At 38.1% G+C, this 25,503-nt stretch overlaps 1 protein-coding gene across 3 annotated transcripts in view; it reads right to left on the bottom strand.

Moving 5' to 3' along the window:
- Positions 1-3,990: 3,990 nt before the first annotated feature.
- Positions 3,991-25,503, bottom strand: part of VPS41 (VPS41 subunit of HOPS complex) — a 93,859-nt gene continuing 72,346 nt past the window's right edge. For all 3 annotated transcript variants that reach the window (XM_065753493.1, XM_065753496.1, XM_065753494.1), the window contains 13 exons: positions 20,965-21,057; positions 20,345-20,472; positions 19,428-19,572; positions 18,131-18,172; positions 17,953-18,003; positions 16,493-16,630; positions 14,122-14,176; positions 12,862-13,002; positions 11,134-11,270; positions 7,905-8,004; positions 7,235-7,279; positions 5,863-5,942; positions 3,991-4,451 (listed from right to left, as the gene is read on the bottom strand). In XM_065753493.1, coding sequence (XP_065609565.1) covers positions 4,371-4,451; positions 5,863-5,942; positions 7,235-7,279; positions 7,905-8,004; positions 11,134-11,270; positions 12,862-13,002; positions 14,122-14,176; positions 16,493-16,630; positions 17,953-18,003; positions 18,131-18,172; positions 19,428-19,572; positions 20,345-20,472; positions 20,965-21,057 — 1,236 coding nt within the window. In that variant the 3' untranslated portion in view covers positions 3,991-4,370. The remainder of the gene's footprint in view (positions 4,452-5,862; positions 5,943-7,234; positions 7,280-7,904; positions 8,005-11,133; positions 11,271-12,861; positions 13,003-14,121; positions 14,177-16,492; positions 16,631-17,952; positions 18,004-18,130; positions 18,173-19,427; positions 19,573-20,344; positions 20,473-20,964; positions 21,058-25,503) is intronic.

Genomic DNA, 25,503 nt, shown 5'->3' with positions numbered 1-25,503 from the left:
ATGCAAAGTAGATCATTTCTAATACACCTAAATCTGGGTGGACAGGCTCAGACAACAAAAGCACATACTGGATTACTAGAGCAGCTCAGTCAGCTGCCTAGGAGATATCAAGTGTGGGGTAAATAACTCCCAAGGATGGTACTCCACAAAGAAATAGTATAGATGATGGTATATTTTGAGTAGTTCTATATAGATAGGATACAAATAATACAAAAGATGGCTCACCTTCAGGATGTCAAGGCTCACAGGGGGACTCCACGTGGGAGGGATCTCCAAGAAGAGATCCTTCCCTGGTGGTGGTCAGCCCTTAAATGGGGTTTGGGAGAGGTGGAGCCAGGCTCCACCCCTTCCAATCACACAGGTGTATCACCTTCACCTGTGGCCCCATGGCTGACTTGGTGCTCACCTCAGGTGACCAATCAGTGGTTCAGGTCGTGATTCAGCCGTTCCCATACATCAAGAGTATCCGGAATTTACATAAACTGGAAATCCAGCTTTTTATAATGTGCGTTATTTTAAAGAGTACCTTCATAGGAGTAAGGTACAGAAGAACTTGGAGGTGTCACATTTTCCAGTTTTACAGTTCAGTATTAACACAGCATTATTTCAAAACTGAAGACATTAAATACTTGTTTAAACATCATAACCCAACAGTGACACAATGTATTTCCACAGTAACTGAGAAAGTATATTTGGAATCTTGAAGCTTTTAATAAAGATGCTTGCATCTATTTAATTTCATCAGAGAACATTATGAAGAGATTACACTCTGTGATAATGTTTTCTGAATGATCCCAAGTTGGAACTTTACTGCAGTACATGGATGCCACAGTAACAAAAGAGGACTGTGTACAATGGACTGTGAGTCTGCTGAATTTTCTTGGATTAAATTGTTATCAAGTTATCTCAGCAGAAAGCTCAACTGATCAAAGAGGACTTGGAACAGAACAGAAGGAAGTAATTTGCTGAGCACCCAGAACACTGACACGGAGCTTCCTCTGATCCAGCAGTGCGACTGCTTGGACACTGTCTATGCCAGTGGACCAGATCTAAAGGAGGAACCATTGGATGATGCTGAGATTCATCAACGAAAGCAGTTTTGTGAGACAAGGAAATCGTAAGGCAGCATAAATAACTGCCTTGATGAGAGCATTAGATATATGGACAGATTCTAAGTATGCATTTGGGGTGGTACACGCTCACAGTACCATCTGGAAGGAGCGAGGATTGTTCACACAGAACACTGTAAAATACATGAGGAAGGTAACACTGTACAGGGAAATAAGAATAAGATAATGGATCAGGTGACATGGTATGCAGCTAGAGGAACAAGCTTTAATTCTAGACCATAAGCTTCCAATCTCTGAACCTGAGTCAGAACCTGTAAAGTATTCTAGGAAAGACTAAATTAATGATCTAAGGGAACATAATACCACAAACACATTATACTACCAGGAAAGGGAACCTTCCAGGGTACCAATGGCAAGTTGATTACCCAGAATTGACAAGAAAATGGGTGTTCTGTTATGTGTTGGTTCTAACAGACACCTTTCTCAGGCTGACCAGAGGTGTTCCCATGTAAAACTAAGGCACAGGAAGTGACAAAAGTTTTATTCCATATGCTGTACAAAAGAGGCTTTCTATGCAAGTAGGGGCGAAACATTAAGAAAATATATGATCAGTTTGGGAAAGCAGCTTAGAAAAATTGAGGAAACCAGATTTGGTACCAGAGCACAGGGCCTGGATGTGTATGTTAAATCCCTCTCAGATTACCCTCTAGAACCCAGATGGGAGGGACCCTATCAAGTGGACCACAAAAGAAGAAGGACCTCTTGACCTGATGCTCTGGAGAAAGCAAAAAAAAAAAAAGAGGAAATTTAAAGGATTAATAATAATAGTAATGGGGTTATTTGTACAGAAAGGTTCAGAAGCAATACACAGTACTGATGTTAGAATGAACATGTAGGTTACCTGGATGAATCAAACTAAACAAGACTCCTTTTGGCTTATGTTACAGTCAGCATCAGATCCATTCTGGATGTGCCTTATTGGGATACCATGGGGTTTTCAGTGGTCTGCATTTCAAGGATCTGTGGGTAACGGGGTACGACTAACAGCTAACCTAGAAGTTCTATGTAGGATGTTGGGAATACACCCAGGAGCCACTTTGTCTTATCAAACACTGGGACAGGGGACACTTTACATATGGGTGTTATAATTATTAGTCTGAATGTCAGCCATCCAGACTCAGATTTGCTAAGTTTATAATATCCTCACTAATCAAATAGAGTTAGAAAACCGTTGTTTTTGCTTTCAAGGTAAAAGCGTGACAGAGGCAGCCTTAAGGGCTGAGTACCTGGGCAAGGCTAAGCTAGAATTATGGAAATCTATGAGCAACGACTCTACCTTTACCTATGTATAGGAAGGAGGGGCAAAACAACTACCACCTGGAATATTTTTGATATGTGGAGATCAAGCGTGCCCAGGCATACCGGTGAGACCAATGGGAGGACCCAGCTATCTTGGTAAACTAACCTTATTCTCCCCCTGGGCAAGGGATCTCTTGCATAACACCCTTTGGAATGACCCTCTGTCACGCCAGTCATGTAGGGAAATACACCAACTGACACAAACGTGACAGTAAGATCACATTCTGGGATCATCCTACTAAAGTGACAGCCGCTATTTGGCCCAGGAGTACTTGCCACGAAAAATGCTAGAGATATAGAGAGATTAGCACTTTGGGCAGCAGAAGATTTAAACCTTACTTCAGCAGTATTGTCAGACCTGGTACATTATGTAGATAATGTACGGCATGTGTAGGATCAGGCCACTACAGATTTCTTAGTGCTTGCTCAGGGACATGCTTGTAAAGATTTCAGCGGAATGTGTTGTTTTAATCTTTCGGGCCATTCAGAATCTACACACGAAGTTAGATAACATGAAAGATAATATGCAGCAAATATGAGTTAGTGTCAGTCTAGTCATAGGACTGGAAAACTTATGGGAATAACTTACTAGCTGGTTGCCTATTTTGCACGGCTTAATAAGAATAAGGTGTGAATTAAGGCGGAAAATAGAGAGTGGAGGCTATTTTAAGCCTCCACTTTCTCAAAATAGGAATAATTTAGAAAAAGAATTTGCTAGGTTGAAGAAAAGGGAGGACTGATAGAGGGGGTTGAATTTTACCCATTGTTTAAGTGCTTTCACACACCACCACAAGAAAAAGAGGCTCTAATCTCCCTAGTCAAATGGATGAGGACCATCTGGAGAAAGGAGCAGGGCTATGGGTGATAAGGGATAAGCGGTAAGATAGAGGATAAGGGATAAGAAAAAGCGGTAAGATAGAGGATAATTGGGAAGGAGTAGGGCTGTAGTCAGCAGAATCTGGAGAAAAACAAAGGGAATTGCTGCAAGAGTTCAAAAGGACACTGTGAGGAAGACTGCTTACTTCATCCAAGAACGACCACCAGATGAGAAGGAAGACACTGAGCCTTCATCCACTGACCACCTAAGGAAGTCAAAGCGCATGAGTCAGGGAAAAAAGAAGAGGAAAAAGGAGAAAAAAAAAGAGGAAAGAGGAAAAAAGAAAGGAAAAGAAAAGGCCTGGACAAGTAAAGGCTCCAGGGAGACCTCACTGCTGACTTCCAGTACTTAAAGGGAGCTTATAAAGAGGAGGGAAATCAACTTTTTACAAAGGTAGATAGTGACAAGACAAAGAGGAACGATTTTAAACCAAAAGAGGGGATATTTTGATTAGATGTCAGGGGAAACTGTTCAGTGGGAGGGAGATGAGGTGCTGGAATAGGCTGTCTCATCCCTGCAGGCATTCAAGGCCAGACTGAATGGTATGATACCAAAGTATGGAATTAAAATTTAACACGTTTGTTAATTTAGTATGTAATTCAGAACACCAGCACCTTCAGGTCCTGAAGGAATTCCATGTAAAGAAGTCAGATTCCTCATGGATATCAAGTTAAACAGTTAACTAGTAAGAATTCACATTAATTCATTTTTCTTTACACAACCATGATATATCTCCAATCTGTGAAGCACTTTAACTGATAGCAAGCAGAAATCTCCAAAATGTTTTCCTCTCTTTTTATTTTCTTTTCTGTTCCATAGCTAAGTAAAGAACAAGCTGAACACGGGAACAGCAAAATATGAATTACAATTAAAGAGCTACTAAGCAAAGATTTTCACATTTTGTCTTTCCAGAAAGTGTTCAATAAGCAGGATAACTTAACAGAAACCAGTTTTAAATCACATTCAGAATTATTTACAGAAACGATGACTAACAGAAACTACAGAGGCTCTGCATGGTCCTAATGGACTTGTTGTCACAGACTGGTACTGAGAACTAGGAACTGTTATTTCTTCATCTCCAGGACTGCACTTCCTGGTCCTCGGTGTTTGGCACTGCATATGTTGCAGAACTGGACAGAAGATACCTGTAAATCAAAACGAAAACAAGTGTCTTAGACAAATATATTCCAGTTAGAACATGAGAAGATGAATGAAAATTGCTAACGTTCATCTCAATGTTACTACTCACATTCAGGGTGTTACATACAGTCAAAACCATGGACGGATAGTTTTAGGAATGTGACATTGCTGAACAGAATAAAGCAGGTTGTTCTGGAGTCGAAGGGCAGTACACCACTCATTTCAAGTGTATTACCGCCCCTCTGCAGGAGGTGTTCTATTTATTACCAAATGTCTCTTATTACTGCTGTGTTTAGTCCTCCGTGATGATTTATGCATGTATTACTTTCGCTTTGGTACATCATCAGTAACCAAATATTAGTAACACAGCTGACCAAGGCCAAGAAATGCTATAGCAGTGGAGAATTTCATAGAGTGGCTGAAGCTGGAAGGGACCTTAAAGATTTGGTTCAGATACAGACAGATACTTGTGTATTAACATATTATACATCAACGTGTAAACATCATATTTAAAAATCACATCTGATGAGTTACAGAGCCCCAACCCCATCTCCTGAAATTGTGACTGCTGTACAGATTTTACATTATCTATCAGATAATCCAATCTGTGATTGATAAATATTGTTAGAATAAATATTTACTAGATGGTAAGCTTTCTTGTGCAAGTGATCTAATTCATTAAGATTTTGATAACATATTTAAATATACAAAACTGTACCATATGGTTACAAGCACTTCGCTTGGTTACTTGCAAATGAAGTGACTCAACTTTTTTTTTTTTTTTTTTGAATTTATGATTGGGAGAGCAAAACAGAAATAGAAAATCTTCAATTCCATTTTCTTTGTGTTTTTGTTAACCTTCTGATGCTTTTATTTCCATATTGAAGCCTAGTTATATCTACAAATTCCTTTTTTTTTTTCATTCAGGAAAACCTATTTCCCCATTGAAGAGAAACATTCTGAGCATAAAAATGATTACAAGAATATTTAAATATACACACAAGTATTTTTCTTCCCTGACTGGATCATATAATGCAACTCTATTAAAAAAATAACTAATTATGTTAAAAACAAGAATAAAAATATTGCAAAGGAAAAGAATGAAGAAAATTCAAACAGGTCATATTCCCCCTGTATTATCCAAAGTTGCATCATATATTGAAAATTTAGACTGAAAAAGGTGATAAAATACTACTCAAACAGCAGCAATTTTTTTCTAGATTGGATATATTTTGCTTGCAGCAGTCCCAAATATCCTTTCCCTAGTCCTATACTATTACAAAGCATAATCAAAAATAATAACTGGAATCACATTATGATCCCTGACATAACCATACTCTTCCCCAGAGATGAGATAAAGAAATTATCTGTCTTCTTTTCTTTTCAGAAATGACAGAGATTAAGCTCGTTCCTTACTGTGTTAGATACTGGGAGACATTCTTTGTGAAACATGTGTCTGCAGTGGAACACTACCACGTTGAAGGACTTGGATGCATCTGGGAAAAAGAAAGGTAGATCTATTACAAAAGGACAATGGAACAAAGGATTCAGTGCCTACAACAGTAGCCCTGTTTGATTACACACACAGAAACATCAAGTCATACCTTTATCATATTAATTTTACAGGTTACTCTGTTTTATTTACAGAAATCACACAGAGTGATGCTATCAGGTAATGCGTCCTAGTGATGGAGTTACAAGATGATTTCTTCTGAGGCTTAAATGGTGAACACATTTTCAGCTGAAGATTTCAGGTTAATATGTGCCACATTCTGGGGAGGGTGAAGAATAATCTAACACCAAATAACTCAGCCATTTTGAAGAAATGTTAACAAAAATAACTCTGGCATTAGTGAAGGAAAATCAAAATACTGATTATTACTAGAGTCTATGCTCCAAGCACATAAGCTTTAAATGTGTCAATAAGCTGTGTAAATGCTTCCTGATTCATGCATGTATAGCCCAATTAGAATCCTCCATACAGTATTCAAAAAACAATCCCCTCACTCATCAGTGTGTACCCATCTCTCAGGGCACTTGCATGTCCAGCTCTAGCAGGTTTTCTAGCACCAATATTTATTATTTTTCTTTTTTTTTTAAAGCAAAAAATGGCAGAAACAAGATGAAATTACTGGAAAAGATTCTATTTGGCTCTGCACTGCTGGCAAACGAAGAATAGTTGCATCCAGATACTTTCTCTTACATGTTCTTGTTTGAGGATGCCAAAACTGATACTCTCCTGGTCAAACTACTACTTCTTAAGATGCCTAGAAACTGTATTGGTATTTCTAAAATTAGTTCATTCGTAGAATGTACATCTTCAAAAATAATATACCGAATTTCTAGTTTCAAGACTAACCTGAGAAGATGTTTTAAAGTGTTGTAAAAAGTATATCACATAGAAGTTTGCAGTCTGCAAGTTCAGTCTAAATCAGAATACGAATTTAAACAAAATATGATGGGTTCTGCTTTGTCTCGTGATTTGATAATCTTTGAGAATATGAATGCTGACTGACTAAAGTTGCCTTACATTCTACATATTTCCAAACAGGAAATAAAAAAATCAAACATGAGTAAAAAAGAAGAAAGAAAGTCTGAATTTACTACAATCAAAAGATTCAGATTAGACTTAATTCCCAAATTAGAATTCATAAGCTAGCTTTGCACAGGAGATTAAAATTTATACAGTGATTATCAAAGGAGAGTATTAAACATTTCTATGACTAGCAGCAAACAGTAATTCCTCTAAAAATAAATAGCCTCTTTTTCTTCCAGAAATGCATCCTACCTGAAGGAAGTACTGGAGATAAACATGATTCACAGATATTTTCCTCTGGAAAAAAAACATAAAAACAAATCTGTAACATTTTGTTAACATATATATCTATGTATGAAACAGAAATTGATCTTGATTGTAGAGTATTTAGTTAAGATACTCACCACAGACTACTAGAAATTACAAAGTAATACTAAAGCAGCATTTCTATTAACAGCAGGAAAAATGTACAGATTCTCTGACTTTGGTGCAAGAAGAACTGCAGGAGTTAGACTAATATCAGAGCAGTAGAGGCACAAGGCAAACTCAAAAAAAAAAAAGCTGCATAAGATGAGTTGCTGACTTCTCTTCAGCATTTTTTCTAGCAGAAGCTCTGACCTTCTGTCTTTCCATCAGTTTTTGCCTCTTGGTATTAATACACACCTTGCATAAATCACAGAACTGCTCTGCACGTTAGTAGAGCCTCACAAAATATTTTCAGGATGCAATATCTTACCAGCTATGCAGAGATTGAGCAAACAAAAAGCTGTATGATGGACCTTGTCTCTACCAATAAGATCTACACTCTACCAATAAGAAATAATACCCAGGTTTTCCAGCACCTTTCAGAATGAACTGTCACATGGCTTAGGTCTATAGTCATGGAAAAGACTCCAGGTCACCACATTTCCTCTGTACCCACCATCTACTAGAACGCCCTTCATTTGAGTTCGATGCATTTTCTTCAACAAAGAAAGAGAGTCAGCAACAAGAATCTTCTTGCAACCTTCCCGCAGCAAGATCTGTTGTGGAAAGATCACAAAGTACAGCAGATGTTAAATAGGTACAATCCTGGCAAGCCACCTCTGTTTCTGCTGCTATAGAGAGAACAACAAATATTTAAGCCTTTCCAAGATATTAAACCTCCAAGCAGTGAGGGAAGAAACAATAGGAGGGAAGGGACCTCTACTTTTAAGGAAAAAAAACTATTGAAAAAAAAAAACCTGAAGACCACAGAAAAATCAAATCCTTTGCAAAAATACTACTATCATAATTAATAATCATCCTATGCATGTCCCTTAACAAAATACAATGAAGTTATTTCTTTACACTGCTCCTAACAATTGGATTCTAAGCCACTTCACAACTTCCTCCATCCATATCTTCCCTGTCTACTTTAGTAAATATGTAACAATTTAGTAAATATGGTCATCCTGAAACCTTTGAAAACCCAATAATTTAAAATTTATTTTGTTCATATGCAATTCCTGCTCAAACTTCATACAGTAAGCCATGTTACAAGCCTATGTGATTAACTGACATGTTCTCACTCCTGATACCTTGAAATGTGAAGCAGAACAGCCATCAGATGGAAAAATCTGTGTCTAGGAAGTGTCTTACAATAGGAGTTTACACATGACTGACTTAAGACAGGCTGGACATACTAAGGACAAAGCATTCCCACACAGTCAAACATTTCACTCTTGCTGAAGAGTACTAGAACTTCCCAAGGTTCAGAACTGATTTTTTTTTTCGTGTTCCTCCTATGAAGATGATGTTCTTGTAGAGGAGCTCCAGTTAAATACAGTTTGTCTCCAGAAGATTGTAAAAAAGATTTTATTCCAACTGAATCCTAACTTTCAGCAGAAAAACATACTTGTAGTTTTAAGATTTTGAAAGGACCTCTGGATAAAGAAAAGGCAATATAGGTGGTGGGTGCTCTTATCTAAGTAAATAGGAGTACAGTTTATGAAGTCACACTGACAACAACTTTTCAGTTACATGGAGATAGTTAAGTTTTGATTCTGAGTTTTTGGCAGCGCTTTTAAAAGCAAACAGCAGAAGTGAAAATGATATATCTATAAATTTATGGCACTGAAAAATTAGATTTCAGGAGTTAGATGTAAACAAAAAGTTTTAGACTAGAGTTGGTAAATATTGTTAAAACTCAAACAATAACTTTATCTTCACTGTGTCCACATCATTATAACTTTGTCTATGAATGTTACTGTATATAAACACTAAAAATGCTACTATGGCTCTGTTATGGTTTTAATACATTAACCTTGATAATAATGAACAGAACATTATAAAAATGTTTCTCAGGAAGGGAAGGAAAACCAAAAAAGGCAACAACTACTTGGAGTTTTAATCCCAATTCAGGAAAGCATTTATATGAGTTCTTACATCTTACAGTGTTTGGGAAAATTCTAAAGCCTGTGTTCAGCTATAGGTCATGCAAAATTGCATTTCCTGAAAGGGGAAAATAAAAAATGGGTATTCTTATAGGAATAATGAGGCAGCTGAACAGATTCCTAACTGTAAAGCACAGCTGTAAAACCATGCAGAAATAAATTAGTAATACTTGTTTCATCTTAGTGTCTATAAGTCTCACATTATCTGCCTTTTTTTTTTTTTTTTACCCTAAAGAATACCTAGTACCACTTTTAGTGTCATGTTTGGTTGGCAATAAATGTACTAATCCCTTTACAGAGGTGTAAAATAACTAAGTTATCTATCTATCTTTCATTTACTAAAACGAAAGGAGTTGTCCCTGGCCAGAATAGAGAACAAGGATTTCAAACCATGAAGCTACACAATGTGAAGAAGAGGTGTGATCAGGCATCATACAAACAGGCCATAGAGTGGCTCTGACGAGGCAGTCACGATGAAGCTAGGTCAAAACTGCCCTCAGCTAGGAAAAGCCACTTAAAAAATTAACTTGAAGTCCTAGCTATAACCTGAAGTATGTGCTGAATGCAGAAAAAGTTCTGCTAACAAAACTGAGAATGACAAATTAAAGATACTTTAGGTGTGTGTGCCCAAGAGCTGTGATCACATCTGAATTTCAGTGCAGAGACACCATCTGTTTATAATGGTGCACTTTACATCGCCTGTAACACTTTAGGAGCAGCCTCATTTTAAGCTATAGCTTATAATTCTCAAAACAAAAGCAGTCCTTTAAGTAGTCCTCTTAATTTCTTTTTTTCTTTTTTTTTTGCTATGTTGCTTCGCTATAGTACCAGTAAGCCAAGCACAAGTTACATTTAGTTTCCCAATTTTTACTACTCCTAAGAGATACAAATTTTAGGCTATCCAAACCTACTTCAAAATGAATTAACTTAAAATCCATGAAGCATTTCAACTATAAGAGCAAAAAAATGTAGATACTGGTCTAGAGGTAAAATATATCCTTTTAATCTCTAAGTAATTTTGCTAAAAGCTATCTGAAGACAAAACGATTCTTCCTTCCACAAAACGTGACCAAATGATTACATCAGCTTTGTCTGAAGCCACTAACACACACTGCATATATGCAAACAGCACTTTATCACTCTCTGTGCAGACATACAAAATGTTCCATTTTGATTTCAACAGAATGCAGGAACAGTGGGATCAGCAGTTCAGGCAGCAGGGAACTGACAGCAACGAGATTAACGTGCAACTGTTCAAAAGATGCGGGCTATTTAACTAGCATTTTTTTTGGAAGGACAGCAGTATCTAATGAAGTCAATTAAAAAACTGCAAGTAATGCTCCAACTTGCAGAACATGCAAACATGTACCTGTCTGTCAGGGGTAATTCATTGCACAAATTAGGTGTACTCAGTAACAAGACACTTGTTCTCTTTGAAACCCTGAAGGTCACCATCTCAAAGAAATACCTAAATCATCCAAGACTTTCAAAAATTCTACATACTAGCCAGGCTTATGACAGTATGGGAGAGATTCAGAAGAGGCAAAAGCGACCTAGAGAAAAGTATTCATCTGGACAAATTTCTACCCTTACTGCCAAGGTTTCATCCAAAGTCACTGTGATAATGATGTCCTAACAAGATGAATAAACCTACGTGACAGGTATTTCTTGAGCTACTCACTGGTGAGATAGTTTCTGATGTCTTTCTGAAAATCTTCACAGGAAAAACACATTTACCTGCAAGTTGTAGTCCTGAAGAATTTTCACTAACGAGTCTCTCAAATTAGGAATCTCCATGCCTTCCTTAATACGATGAATCAAAAGAATGGGGTCAACATGTGTTCCAATATTGTTCAACAAACCAGTAATAAAAGCTGTAAAAAACAAGAGACAAGTAAATTAAGAAAAAAAATCTATCACCTTATTAAAGGATGCTTCAGTGGAAGACAGAGGCTTTGGCTGTTCCTATGACAGCTCTTGACAAAGAGAGCACTAAACCACTTTTACATAGCCTTCACATTTTTCTTCCAGTTGCATTTACTTGAAAATAGGCCTTTAGGGAAGATAAAGACATAGTTTGCCTATTGGCAGAACTCCAGGGGTATCTAGAAACCGGACACCAGAGTAGTCAGAGCAAGTGATTAAAACCACAAATAAATAACACATTTCAATTCAATAAAAAAGGTACTTGCACAAAAAGAACAAGAAAATCCACTTCATAATTTCAACTTTCCATTCTAAATTGTAGGATTAAAAAGCATATTTGCAAGCACTTAACTTCAAGGGAACATGTTTCTCAGCAATGACAAGATTGATACTTGTCCAACTTCCTGAAATGTAACTGGCTAAATGAAATAGAAGGATGAACTTCAAATAAGACTGAAGTGGCCTCACTGCTCAATAACATGTTTTAGCTTTTGGTCAGCACTGAAATTACCAGGAAGTTAGGCTCGATGATCTCTGAAGGTCCCTTCCAACTGCACTAATCTGAGTGTTTTTTTTCAGTACCCAAATACAAGGAATACCACTGGAGTTGCTCTGCATAATGGCAGATGGAATGCAGACAATTGTATGTGCTTTGAGTTCCTTTTCCTCTAAAGATGTCACTAACTGTAGCATTGCTTTTAGTGATGAATTGCATTTAGATTTGGATTTCTGTTGTTAAGGTAACTTGATAACACAATAATTCCAAATTAGTAACAGTTTGGTTGCTGCTGCCTGTCAGAATTAGTGGATAAGTGATGAAATATATTTATTCAGATATTAATTCTACAAGACCTTCAATCCTTTGGAAAAAAAAGAGATCCCAGCAGGGATTTTACAGTCTTGATTTTAAGCACCAAAAAAGATTGCAAAAGTAAAAGAATTTGTAATTAAAATGATTCTGTATTTTCCCAGTCATACGAACTCCCCCGAGTTTGCTTCCTGAACAAAACTGATGCTGTTAAGGAGATTCTGACAGCTGATTCCATCTGAACTCTAAACTTGAGTAGATGTTCATATCATGGATGAAGAGCAAAAATGCTCTTGTTATAGATCTCACATTCATAATACAGAAACAAAACAACAATTGAGGGTCAGACAGGTGAAGACTCTCCATTTTCAAATTTTCTAAGAAGCTGCAATAAACATCAGGGTTTAATTTCAGGGTGCCTAAGAATAAAGCTTCACAGACTGCCAAATTAAAAGCACCATTTTGCTCTTACTTTTTCATTAAGGACATAACTGCATAGAGCTAAGTTGAATGTTAAATCTCTACGTACTCCTTCTGTAGCATGCCCACATGCTGCCTTATGGGAAGCTTTTATCCTCAGCAGGAGGAGATACAGCATGCTCTACAAACCAGAACATCTCCCTGGCGATCCAAAAATGCCTTTCCTAGCACGTGTGGATAATTCAATCCTTTACCTGCAATAGCATTCCACAAAAAATACACAGGCGAAGCTAAGAAACTATCCAGCTTACGTGGTTTGTCAATAGAATATAAAATGAGGTCTTCCCAAAGTTCTCCATCATCTTGTTCCTTGGCAAATTCAATAGCTTTATCTACATCTTGCAGTTCTTCCATTATCATCTTCAAGGCACTGCGGCTATTACCCATTCTACCTAGAAGGATAAAATAAGTAAAGAGTTTATAAAACCTAAAGCACTGAGCACTGATAAGCATTTAAGAAGCTTGTGTTGCTTTTCCTTACCAATTTTCTAAGTGATTAGTTCCCTCCTATTAAAGACCTAATCTAATCAATTTGATGCAAGGAAAGCATATTCCAGAGCTATTGGTATCACCTGAACATGTGTTCAGAGTACTCTGCTGGACTGGGACCCATAGTCTTCCTTATGGACATGGTGGGTCATACTGGGGGCTGTAAAGTGCAGCAACATCTGACATAAGTGCAATCATGTGTATGTATGTGGACATGCAAGTAAACTTTAAGATGATTCATCCCTTGTTAAGAACCTGTATGAACACAACTTGCTCTAAGTATAGTGCAGCTTACACTGATGGAAAACAAAAGGAAGAAGGAGGAAGCAGTAGCTCTGAACTGTTCTTTAAGAAAATCCATGAATAAATTCTGCTCTGCTCTCAAATGGTCCACAAAATATTCTTATTAAAACAAAGATTGATTATGTCAGTAATAAATGTTTTCCATTCTGATTAATACATGAACACACATAAAAATCTTAGTCATACAATAGCTCCCATTCAGAGGCGGATTCCATGTCCTTCTGGGGAAGTTAATTTATGTTTGAATAGTTTAATTTTTTTTTTAATAAGAAAAAAAGCAGCATAAGCAAACATTCCACCTCAGCAAAAGATAATACTAAGCTCCTGAGATGCACTCAGAGTAAAACATCTGTTTTATCTCTCCCCTCTCTTCAAATGGTGAGAATTACTATTCTCTTGGAGGAGGTTATCTCAAAAATATAAAGCTTCCTCCCTCCAAAATCTCTCCCTTAAACTCCACAAAACAAAACCTCCAAAAAACGACAGAAAAATACCAAACCAGAAGCACAATAATGTAATATATCAAGGCAAGACATCATACGAATAATCCATTGCTTTCTTTTCCAAATCATATTATTTGGTTTTACTGACCGCATACCAACTTTGTCTTTGGGAAGTGTTATTAAAAAACAGTAGACAACACATCATGCATTTTACATTATAAACTTCATGACAAGATTAAAAGCATGTTATAATTTATCATAGTGAGAGTTACTTACTCAGAAGATAAACTGTCTCTTCTACAAAGTTTCTCTGCTGGCAGATCTCTAGAGCCTTGAATTCAAGACAAGACAAGAGAAGAAAGAAAGAGAATACAGGGAACCACGTAACAAGATATTTTATTGATCACAAATGCTACAAGAAACTGAAGGATACTTTTCCATGAAGTTGCATTACTCATTTGGACAGGAATACAGCTTCCTTAACATGCACTGTCAGGTCCTCTGGCATTAATTAGAAGGAGAAATTCCTTGTCATTTTTTGCTTTTTTCTCTAAGATTAAATAACTTTAGTAACTGGGACATTTCTCAGCTATGCACAGGTTCTGTAACTCATCATGATATTAGCTCTCAGCAGTTACAGAACCTCAGCATAGTCAAAAAACACCCCTAAAAAGTCACTAAAATTACCAAACTGATTACCAACAAGTTTTAAGCAATGTAAAATAGGCAGGACTGGGTATGCCACAAATGATGCCATGTCTATTTAAAACCTAGAAGCAGAAAGCGAACTCAGAACTCAGAACTCATGGAATTTTTATGAAAACAATTGTTCACAAAATAAATATTTTCATACTCGGAAATCAAAACTGCAATTTCATAAGATATAGCTACAACTGAAGATATGGGTAGGAATTAACTCTTTCTTTTATTCTCAAATTGTTTCAGGTGAGTTACTATGAAGTCTAAAGATATACACAATGAATTTCAGGTAGTGACTTCCCAACCAAATACTTTGGGCACTTGAAGGTATAAATAATTAGTAATTAATATGTCATGAACAGAGCTGATGACCTTTTTTCTCTTCAGTTTAAGTACAAATTTTTAAGTACTCAGTATTTCTGGTAGTTGTACATTTAGTGACTGCCATGCTCCCTCTAGAGGAAAAGAGGGAACAATCATATTTCTTTGCTTTATAAAACTAAGTGCTAAACTGCACTTGAATAGCAGTGGCTTATATTTAAAAAAAGAACAACAACTTGCATTGTTTATAATTTATTTATTGCAATAGTAAGTATGAGTTTGTGCAAATTGTTTGTTTTGTTTTTTTTTTCTTTCTTTCAATTTCCACACAGAATTGGCATCAGCTTAACAGAAACTGAAGACCTGGGAAACTATGGTTCTCCCTTGTATGTCCTTGGAGAAATATATATATGTAGCAAAAATCACTATTACAGGGTAATTATGGTAAAAATTACAAAGGCTGCTCCAAAGGTAATGATTTCTGTTATTGTCTGTTGGCCCACAGCATCAGAGGTGAATGGTGGTGGAACATCAACAAGGGTTGAATCTTCCCACCAACTTTCCATTACATTTTGTGGCTGTGCAACAAATGGCAGCAGAGGGGCAGTCTGACCAAATGGTGCCTGACATGGAAGTGTGTATGAAGCAAAGGGGTGGATTGGGTCTCTGACATGTTCTTGTTTACAGCCTGAAGGAGTGCTAACAGTGTGGTTGCATCATTTATGCACAATGTCCTTCTGCACCAAGAATCATTGAATATAGGTAACTGAATATGAAGTAACTACAAATATTTTGCATCAAAACCAAAAAGATGTGCAAGTAAGGTTTGACACATAAAAGCATGATCAGGTGAATAATACATAATCACGCAAAATCTAGTGAGAATCACAGTCAAAAAAGTAAACACCGCTAATTAAAGTCTCTGGCTGGAAGCCCTACCAAGCTCACTGCCTAAAAAGATCACTGAAATAAAGTAGTTTTTGGAACAATTTTAACAAAGGAGAAAGCTACAGTTCTAACACAGTTCTGTTTTCCTGTGTTGCACAGAAAAGTTGACTGACAGTTGAAAAAAGCAAGCAAAATAAGAGAAGTGCTGTGGATGGTTCTGTTTAGAGTCCTAATCACATAAACTAGAGTATTTGATACTACATTTAAACTACTCCACAAGTGTCATCTCTACACCTGCACACAGAGAGGCAAACTTTCAGATTGGCTGAGCAGATTAGGCCTTAACGGCAAAATCACGTCCAAGAAAATAGTGACCCAAATGAAGAGTAAAATTCAAATGACCATTCCAATCACTTTAAATCAGAAATGTTTAAAACAAAACATGAACATCATTTTATATTTGATTAAAAAAAAAGTAAGGAGGGGGAAATGTTAAAAGGATAAAAAAGATGGCAACACAATACTCTGTAGATTTCCCAGACTCCTAGCAAAAGTATAGTATCAAAGTCCTTCTGTCTCTCCAGATGCAAGTGAATCACTTCTGTGGTAATGATCACAAAGCCAAAGGATTCCTCCTTTTGGCAGCAGAGGGCAGTACCACACATATTTACAAACATACAATCCTAGAAGCAACAGACATAAAAATCCATCACTTCAATTTATGCCTGGCAGGGCTTACCTTCTCTAGTGGACAGTGTGTGCTGTCTCTAAGAAATGGTAGTAAATTTGGACGATCATATTCAGCATAAAGACTGATCTGTTTTTCATGATACTTTTGTCCTTTGTGGTGGTCTCTTTTGAAAAGCTTGTGCAAATACTAAGAATCAAAAGAAGAAATGGAATTCAGAAACTCTTTCATAACATTATTTGGACTGCATAAAAAACTCCTCATAATTTCCTCAGCAATGTACTAACACATACTAAAAGGCACAAAGATTAAATCCTGGTTCAAAAGACTCATTTTTTTTTTTTCTTAAGTACTCTTACCAGATCATTCTCCATTATTAACTCTGTAAAACAGGATTTTAGCAAACTTTGAGTAAATGTCCTTTAACCTTCATGGATTTTGAATAGTATGGAAAACTTTGGAGAAATATGTCAAATGAAACATTTATTTATCTAGATATGCTTGACCACTATGGATTAAGTATAGATTATGAACATTTAAACCGAAGTACTCATACTATAAATAAAGAGGTGAAGTCCACTCTCTCTGTATGAGCAAGAACAAGACAAGAATAATCTGGAGGGTTGCTTGTATACAAGAGAAACAGACTCCACGCTTTGAAACAAATGCATGCCCTCCATAAACTGAGGGCATCATCTTCGTAAAGATCTTCAGCTGCAGGCTGCACACTATTTCATAGAGTTGTTTGCTATAATCAGATCTCTAACTCATAAACTCACTTCCTCCAGCAGATCAATCGATGCCTTGAGCCCCAACCAGTACACAGCAGCAAGTTAAAACTTCCCTCCCTAATGCAGCCCAAGATCACAGGTACATGTTAAGCATTCTACCAACAGCATGCTCCAACTGAAGAGCTGCTCTCAGAATAGCAATTTGGAGCCACAGTCGTTCTGATGTATTGTAATTCTGCACAAAACCGAACAGTCCTGCAGTGTATGGAAGTTATGGCTCTACAAAGATAAGCAGCTCACTGTCTTTATGGAACAATAAAATGTGTTTTGAAGTTGTAGCCAACATCCAACCCCACTTCTATGTATGGAAAAAGGAAGTGAGAAGCAAGCAAGAAGGATCTGACCAGAGAGGATAAGCATCTGCAATGCAAATAAAGAACACCTCAGAGGATGTTAACCAATAAGCAGTACATTACCAAGTACATTACCAACTCACTGTATTTTTTTTCCTTTATATCTAACCTATATTTACATTCTCTCAGCTTGAAACCATTCCCCTTGTTCTATCACCACAGACCCTGCTGAAGAGTCTGTCCCCTTCTCTTTTGTAGCTCCCTTCAGATATTGAAAGGCTGCTATCAGATCACCTCATGGACTTCTCCAGGCTGAAGAGCCCCAGCTCTCAGCCTGTCCTCAAAGGAGATGTAATCTATAAGAGATGTGTCCTGCAGACATCTTATGTGACTCAAAGTGAAGCTTGTAGGATATAGAAGTCTTTACCACATGCTGTAGTTCAGGTCTGTTTTCCAGCTCTTCGACAACTCTGTCAATCTGCAAGAAAGGAAATAAAAACCAAGAGATCAGCAAACCTGTGTGAACATCACATTCACAGGATTGAAAGCAGGAAGGAAAATGGAAGCAGCACTGGATCACCATATCATGAACTTGTCATACTCACAGAAATTTTATCTTCATTATCCAAAAGCATGTCTACTGCTTTCTAAAGTAAAGAAAGAAAATCCAGGTAAGAAATAGGTACACACATTTTGTCATTCTTGATTGCAGCATTATGCTTGTTCACTGATGGGTGTCAGATGGACACTGCAGACTTACTCTTTTCAGCAGCATTAATTCAGACAGCAGTTTGCATAACAACAGCATTCTTCAACAGCAGAACTTTACCGGTAAACACATAGTGTACTCTTCCAGAATACCTCTCCAAAGTTTACACACTGACAGTAATCAATACTGTGCACTTACACTACAGGTAAAGTATGCCCATTGAATAATGGGTCAAAGAAGGCCATTGGCAAATGCTGTAGAAACACTATTTGTCCTCATGCAAAAGTCAGCTGCAGGTGATGGCTGTATAGGAAACACACAGCTCAATTTGCCTTACAATTGGATTCCTCCAGCCTTATCTGCATACTGCTCCTGTAACAAGGAGCAGCCAAGATCATGTAAACAAGAGTGGTCACCAGGATATACAAGATCAAATTTTGGTTCACAATGAAAAAATAAAATCACAGATGCTTGATATAACTTATTTATTTCAAAAGAATAATACACTATTTTTCATACACTCTTTAGAAGGGGCATACCAAAGATGCTCATCTCTGATATAGATGGCTCCATATTTTAGCTCCAGTGCTGAAACAGCTGCACAAAACCAGACAATCTACTTGGTTTTCTCCCAAGGATCATAGAGAATGTTTCCCCAAGGACCAAACAGATTCTTTTCCTAGCACCCATACTAAAGCTCATTTGCTGAGGTTTTAGACGACTGGAAAGAATGACTGAACTCAGCACCATATGCATACTAATTGATTTTTGAGATTTAAGTTAATACTTTGCAAACTTTCAGAAACAAGAGCAATCAATTACAAAGAAAAGAAGTGGAAAATAAATTTCAAATTTACCTCACAATAAATTAACTGCTTACTTTATTTGGCTCATTAGCAGTGTGATTTGATGAGAAATGCAGAAAAATATCATTGCAAAAGTTTACCAAGAAAATGATCTCAGATCTGGCACTCTTCTCCCTGTGAGTAATACTCAAATGGAAATATAAAAGAAAAAATTTCATCCTTGGACCAATTACTATGCAGCCTCGATAAATATCTCCTTATCTCAGAATGTATCCAGGCACAGTAAAAATACTCTGTGCCTCACTGCTATCTTTAAACTCATTTATTTTTCATTTGTTAGGATATCTCTAGCTGAAAGTGAATAAAAAATCATTAAAAGCACCATACCTCTGAATCAAAATCCATGAGCAGAACAATTTTATCTTTGATGGAACTGAAAAGATTGTGCTTGTGGATCAGCTGGAAGACATCCTTGTGCCTCAGAGTTAGGTAAATTTCCAGGGCTCTGCCATAGCGCTGATCATAAGTATACCTGGCAAAAAGCAATGTTATAATTTTGAGGGAAAAAAAAAACACAACAAAACACATGAGAATTGATTTTAGGAATATTTGAATATCTTTCTTGATTAGGAATAGCACTGTGCAACTTCATTTATTTAACAGTCTGTGTTCTGTGGTTCCTCCATTTTCACTACCCCCTGTTTTCAAATCACAGGGAAAGCTACATGAAAATTAGCTTTTCTTATTTTGGAAGTTATCTGAAACCTGCTTCAGAGCAAAATAACATAAAAAACAAAAAACAAAAAATTAACCGTATCATTCTCTAAAAACTTTGGGACAGACAGTAACAGAGAGGTAGACGGTAGCTCTGCCTTCTTCAAAGAGGGTGTATGGAAATAACTTAATATAGATGGGCATGAGGCTGAGAAAACTGAAAAACTGTATGCTTGTAAGAAGTACTTTAGAACCAGATCAGCTTTAACACGTTTTCTAGTCACATATTTCCAGCCATGCAGTAAACCTAAATATACTACTTTTGAAATAGAGGAGGAAAAAAACAGTTTATCTCCCCATTATTTTCCTCTTCACAAAAAAGGCTTCCTCAGGCAGCACACAGAGAAATGTTTGCTATTTATTTTGGAAAGAGAAGTAGCAAATCCAGTATCATACTAAACTCTTTGCTTTCATATACTGCAACACTGCAGCACAGCAAGTATTTCTGTTAAGAGAGTTAGGCAAATATTTATAACCTCCCGAATCCTATCTCAAGCACACTTTCTGTGATAGTTTTAAACTGTACTTACAGTTCTGCAAGTGTTCTTAGCAACGTCCTATTTTGTGGATCTTTCTTCAGGTGATCTACTACAGCTTGAACTATGATTGTGTTGTTGTAGAGATCTCCAGGCCACTCTTTTATCAGGGTTGCAAACCCCTAAAAGTATAAGAGATTGTAACAGAAACAGAAAGAACCGCCTAAGGAACATTTCAAAACATCAAAGCCCCAGCTAAGCCCCTGAGATGATACATGCTGTGCTTCACCTCTAAGCCACTTTTACATGCCCACAAAAAACACGCACAGTATATAGATTTTCCTTCTTAGGGCAATGCTATCAAGATTCATGAAGCTGGGTCTCTTTCACATGTTGCTTGCTTTGTGAAGCAGGTGGACTACTTGTCTTATATTAAGAAACTAAAAAGAACAGTATTCCTAGTAAGTAAACAATCCCAAAATATCTGTGTTCTCTGAGAAACATTTTACTTATTCTTCTGAAAACAAACAAAATTTGTCCTTTTTTTGCTATCATGGAACTGTTCATCGACAACCTGTTTGAACACAATGGAGAATCGGTTACTGGAATTCTACATTGCTGAGAGTGTTTTGCTTGCAGCTGCTACTACATGTAGACATGTATGGCTGTAGTACCTCATAGTCACTCTCCAAAAACTCATGCAGGACCATCTCATAGATAAGAGGTTTCAAAACTGGATCCCGTCTGGGCAAGTAACGACTAATTGCCTGTAGGAACAAAACGAACAAAGAATAAGAAGGGGTACGATATATAACATACCAGTAATTTCATGACAGAAAAAAGAGTTGGGAAACAAACAACAAAGCCACACATGAAGCATGGCTCTTAATGAATTCTGGAAGCACTGCACACTCTTTACTTGTAAGCAGTATCCTAATATTACTTGCTTTAGGACAGCACACATTGGAATCATTTAACTTACCCAAAAGAATTTTCAATAGATAGTGGTAAGACACTAGCTGGAATGGGAAACTGGATTTACCAAGGTGTGACTACCGACTGGCAGTCATCAGAAAATAAAACATACACAAAAGCCCCCTCAGAAAAGCAAAGTTTTCAAAATCTATTTTGCCTAGTCTTTCCATTATATACTGTAAAAAAAAAGTATGTGCACTCATTAGCTGAAAAATGCTTACCTTTAATTTGTGACTTAGTGTGAAGCCATTACAGTTCTGAAGAGTTTTGCTTCACTAGCTGCTTTTACATACCCAAATAAAAATTAATTTGAGAATATACCTCTCCAAGGAAATTCTGAATGAGTGTGATCTGTTGCTCTATAGAAGGTGTTAAGAAACTGCATGCTGGCAGTTAGGAATCTGCCAGAATTAATCAGCTCATGCCATGGAATTTCAGCACAGCTTCTTATTAGCACTATTATTTCACATAAAAAGAGGCCAAGGTTATTACAGCCTGACAAAACAAAACCTACCACTACTAGCCATGGTGGGATTGTGAGGTTTATAGCTGAAAGCCCAGTACCAATGAAATTCCTCCAAGCACTCAGAGACATTGCCTGTTGCCCACTAACAAGACACGTTGAGAAGCTTTTCATTACCGAGGCTGATTGAACAAAGCAGAAAAAATAACATTACACTACAACATAGGTTGGTGTGGTTTTACAGTGACTATTCACAACAAATTCTCCCAGTATTTGACTTTGAAGTGCAGTGTGCTGCCAACACCAGCTCTCACCATCTGTCACAGAATTTAACAGCTACCTTGGTGCACAGCTCTGCCAGCTGCCCCAGGGAACCAAATGCCTGAGCCCACGTAAAAATCCCTCTTCCAGCCACAAAGAAAGCGAGTTGGACGAAGACTCAGAGAAGAGGAGATTCCCAAACTGCTACTCTCACAGCCCCTTTCTGCTTTCCTACCTCCTCCTAAGCAAACAGCTTCATTGGAAAGGCTTTGCTTCAGCTTCTGACAAGCAGAGCCAGCTGCCTCTTCAAGTGGGGCCAGAGGAACGCTGGAAGGAAACCACTCTGGCCCCAAGTCCCACTGCTTCAAAGGGAAATCACAACCACCTCCTGCAGTCTGGCTCCTGTGCCCAGCAAAGACAGAAGAGCATCCAAATTATTTTTGAGCCAAGGCACAAAGCTGAACTAAAACCTGTGCTGGAGGTTACAAACTCTTCCTATTTTATCTTTAAGCAGTAGTTAAAGAGTGAGGTCAGACAGACAAAAAAGCTACAGAATTGGGATACCTTTATATCAATTCCTGAGCCATGCAGGGAAACTGACTTTAAGTGAAAAGAAGCTACTACATACAGAAGCATTTTCTTTCTTCTTTCTTCTTCACACATGCTTTCAGACTTCTGATCAATAAAGGCTGGGTATACACCGGAAATCACATATAGAAGGTGACATGAGACAGCCTAAAACATCTCACCAATAAGCCCAAACTACAGATACGTATTCCTCAGAGGATATTTTTGAGATGAAACAGGCTGTCTGGATAATGCTGCTCAGCACTAAGCCCACCAAGTCAGGTGAAGTCTTTGAAGTGTCCTCAAGCCAACATTCTGGTCATTAAAACATTCCTGCTGCCACCTGATCATCCCGCACCCCCGCTGAAAGTCACTGCCACCACAGCAGAATCAACAGCATGGAGCATATCTCCCATGCCACAATCAACAGCATTCACAGTTTGACTTCCTCCATCAAATCCATCTTCCTCAGCTGCTTAAGTTGGAGCCCTGGACCTAACGCTGTAGTGATTCACACATGATCTCAAGACTCCATCAGGGTACCATTGCTAGAGCAGGAGAGGAGCAGTCTGCCTCAAGGCTCTAAGATTTTGAAACTGTCGTAACAATTCAGATGAAGAACTAAGAACTGCTAAGATATCAAAATGCAGCCTTTGATAGCTAAGTAGGATGTTTTAATACAGCACACACAAAAAACCCTAAACCCACAGCTGCAATACTGCAACCATCAGGTTTCAGGCAACAGCTTGTAGACAAAGGGAAAAATCTTTAAGAAAATTTGCTTTTGATATGCACAAGTAACTCCAGAGAATGACAACCAGTAATACAACCAGTACAAACCAAGCATTACAAGAACTTACATCTGGCTAAACTCAGTTCAGGTACCCTTAGTAACCTGGGAAAACTTGCACGGAATTGCAATATTAAACTAAGAAAGGCAACTTCTAGAACTGCAACTTGAAGCTGAACGATGTAACATACTGTACTTTATGTTTTCCCAAGTCCATTTCCAAGGGATCTGAAAACAACCTACTATTTAGAAAGGCAGTAATTTAGAAGAGATTTTTTTACAGCAAACGTGCAAATATTTTTATATTTTACAGTCTGCTGGATGACATAAGTGCAATAAAAAAAAAACACCCATTCCAGACACTTGAATCTACAGAGAAAATAAAACCAAGACAACTAAGAAGCAGCGTATCAAAATTTCCCCGGTACCTGCACTCAAATCCTTTACTGGATTGAAATAAAAAGACAGAAGCATGTGATTTCATCTTCCTGTGTGGCAAAGAGCGCACCGAACCACTAAGAACTCATATAAAAGGCAAGACTGTTCTTGCATTGGTGTGACTAACACAAAAGCCACGCATTTCTAAAAACCATAACACTGAAACATTTTCACTCTTTGAACAGAATTAAACAGCTTAAAACCAGTGAGGTACTGCACACTGTGACATCTTAATAATATGTCCTTTTTGGCTCATTGAGTTTGAATAGGAAGACATCAAATTCAGAAATAAACATACATGCACTACTAAAGGGGGACTGCATACTGTTTTCTACTGGTTTGGCAGTGACAGCAGTATATAGTCTTATATCCCAAGGCAATTTATTAACTGAGGATCTAACATTAAACACATATCATCACGGTAGCTGGCTTCCTATCAGGGAAAGTGTGAGACAGGACAGACTGCTCGTCTTTTGTCATCATTTCTAGCACAGGGTAAACCCAGATCATCTGGTACCATGTTAGCACAGGCACAGCAAGTCACCACCAGAAACAGGAATACAACTGGCTCAGATATTAGTTCAACAACAGTCTGCCAATTCTCTTGGCACATGATTTAGAGTTTAGTCACTGCACAGGAAACAAACACCTCTCTTTCCTCCTCACCTGATGGCAGGATCCAAACACTTCCATGCCGCCTGAGGTACACAGGGGTCAACTGATGGTGGACAGCCACCAGCACATCTCTATCCACCTGCACACCGGAATCCCTGCCCCTAAGCTCCCTAAAACACTGATTCCAGAAACTGCAGACATTGACTCTGTCCAAACTACATCTAGAGGCATGGCTTATATCTAGCTACTCTTTCTGCACTGTAATGGAGGGCCTGGCTTCAATTTCAACCACCTGCTCTGTGGCCATGGAGGGAGAAGGCTGAGGACTGCAATCTCTAATTGGCTTTCTCATCCACAGGCCAATTCTCAGGCCAAGACCCAACCCCAGAGACCTCACAGGCCCTCCAATAGATCTTCCTTTTGTCCCAGTCTGGCTGCCCAGAGGATGCCCTCTTCTCCCCATCTGTCTCCACTGGGATCAGGGCAGAAGAGGTGCCACCTTCTTGGACTCTGTAAGAGACTAATATTTTATACCAATGCTCAAAGTTTGCTGATGAACATGTCCGAACATGTCCAAGCTAGTCCTGGGCAAGGGTTGTGAAATCCTTTGTCTAAGGGACAAGCAGATGGGCATGTCCTTGGGCAACGAAAGAGATAAGCTGCAGCTCAGTGGCCGCTTAACACTCTTTTGTGTGGTACTCATCTCCGTGGGGAGACAGCCATCTCAGGAGAAGCTTGCCTGGCACTCTAGCATGGGATTTGCCAAATAGGCAAGAGAAATGGAGGATAAAAGAGGGATCGACCACCATGAGATTGTGGTTTTGTTGATGTTGTTGTTGTGGTTGTTGGTTGGTGTTCTTCCATCAGAAACCTCATGAGCTGATCCCTGCTGCTGAACTCCCTCCTGGGCCTGCTGCCTGAGACATGCTGCTTTCTCCTGGACCTCGCCGCTCCTTCGAGGTGTTCTACCATCTGAACCCTCACGAGCTGATCACTGCTCGCTGCTTCTCCGGTGCTGACTGACGCTGTTCCTGGACTTTCCCCGTGCTGCTTCTCCTGTGCTGACCCAGTGCCGCTTCTCCAGGACAGCTGCTTGCTGCTCAA

The sequence above is a fragment of the Cyrtonyx montezumae genome, unplaced genomic scaffold (genome assembly GCF_038088225.1).
Source record: "Cyrtonyx montezumae isolate F1298 unplaced genomic scaffold, pur_monq_1.0 scaffold_8, whole genome shotgun sequence".
Classification (NCBI taxonomy): domain Eukaryota; kingdom Metazoa; phylum Chordata; class Aves; order Galliformes; family Odontophoridae; genus Cyrtonyx; species Cyrtonyx montezumae.
The sequence above is the reverse complement of the archived record's forward strand: the minus strand, read 5'-3'. Positions and strand labels throughout refer to the sequence as shown.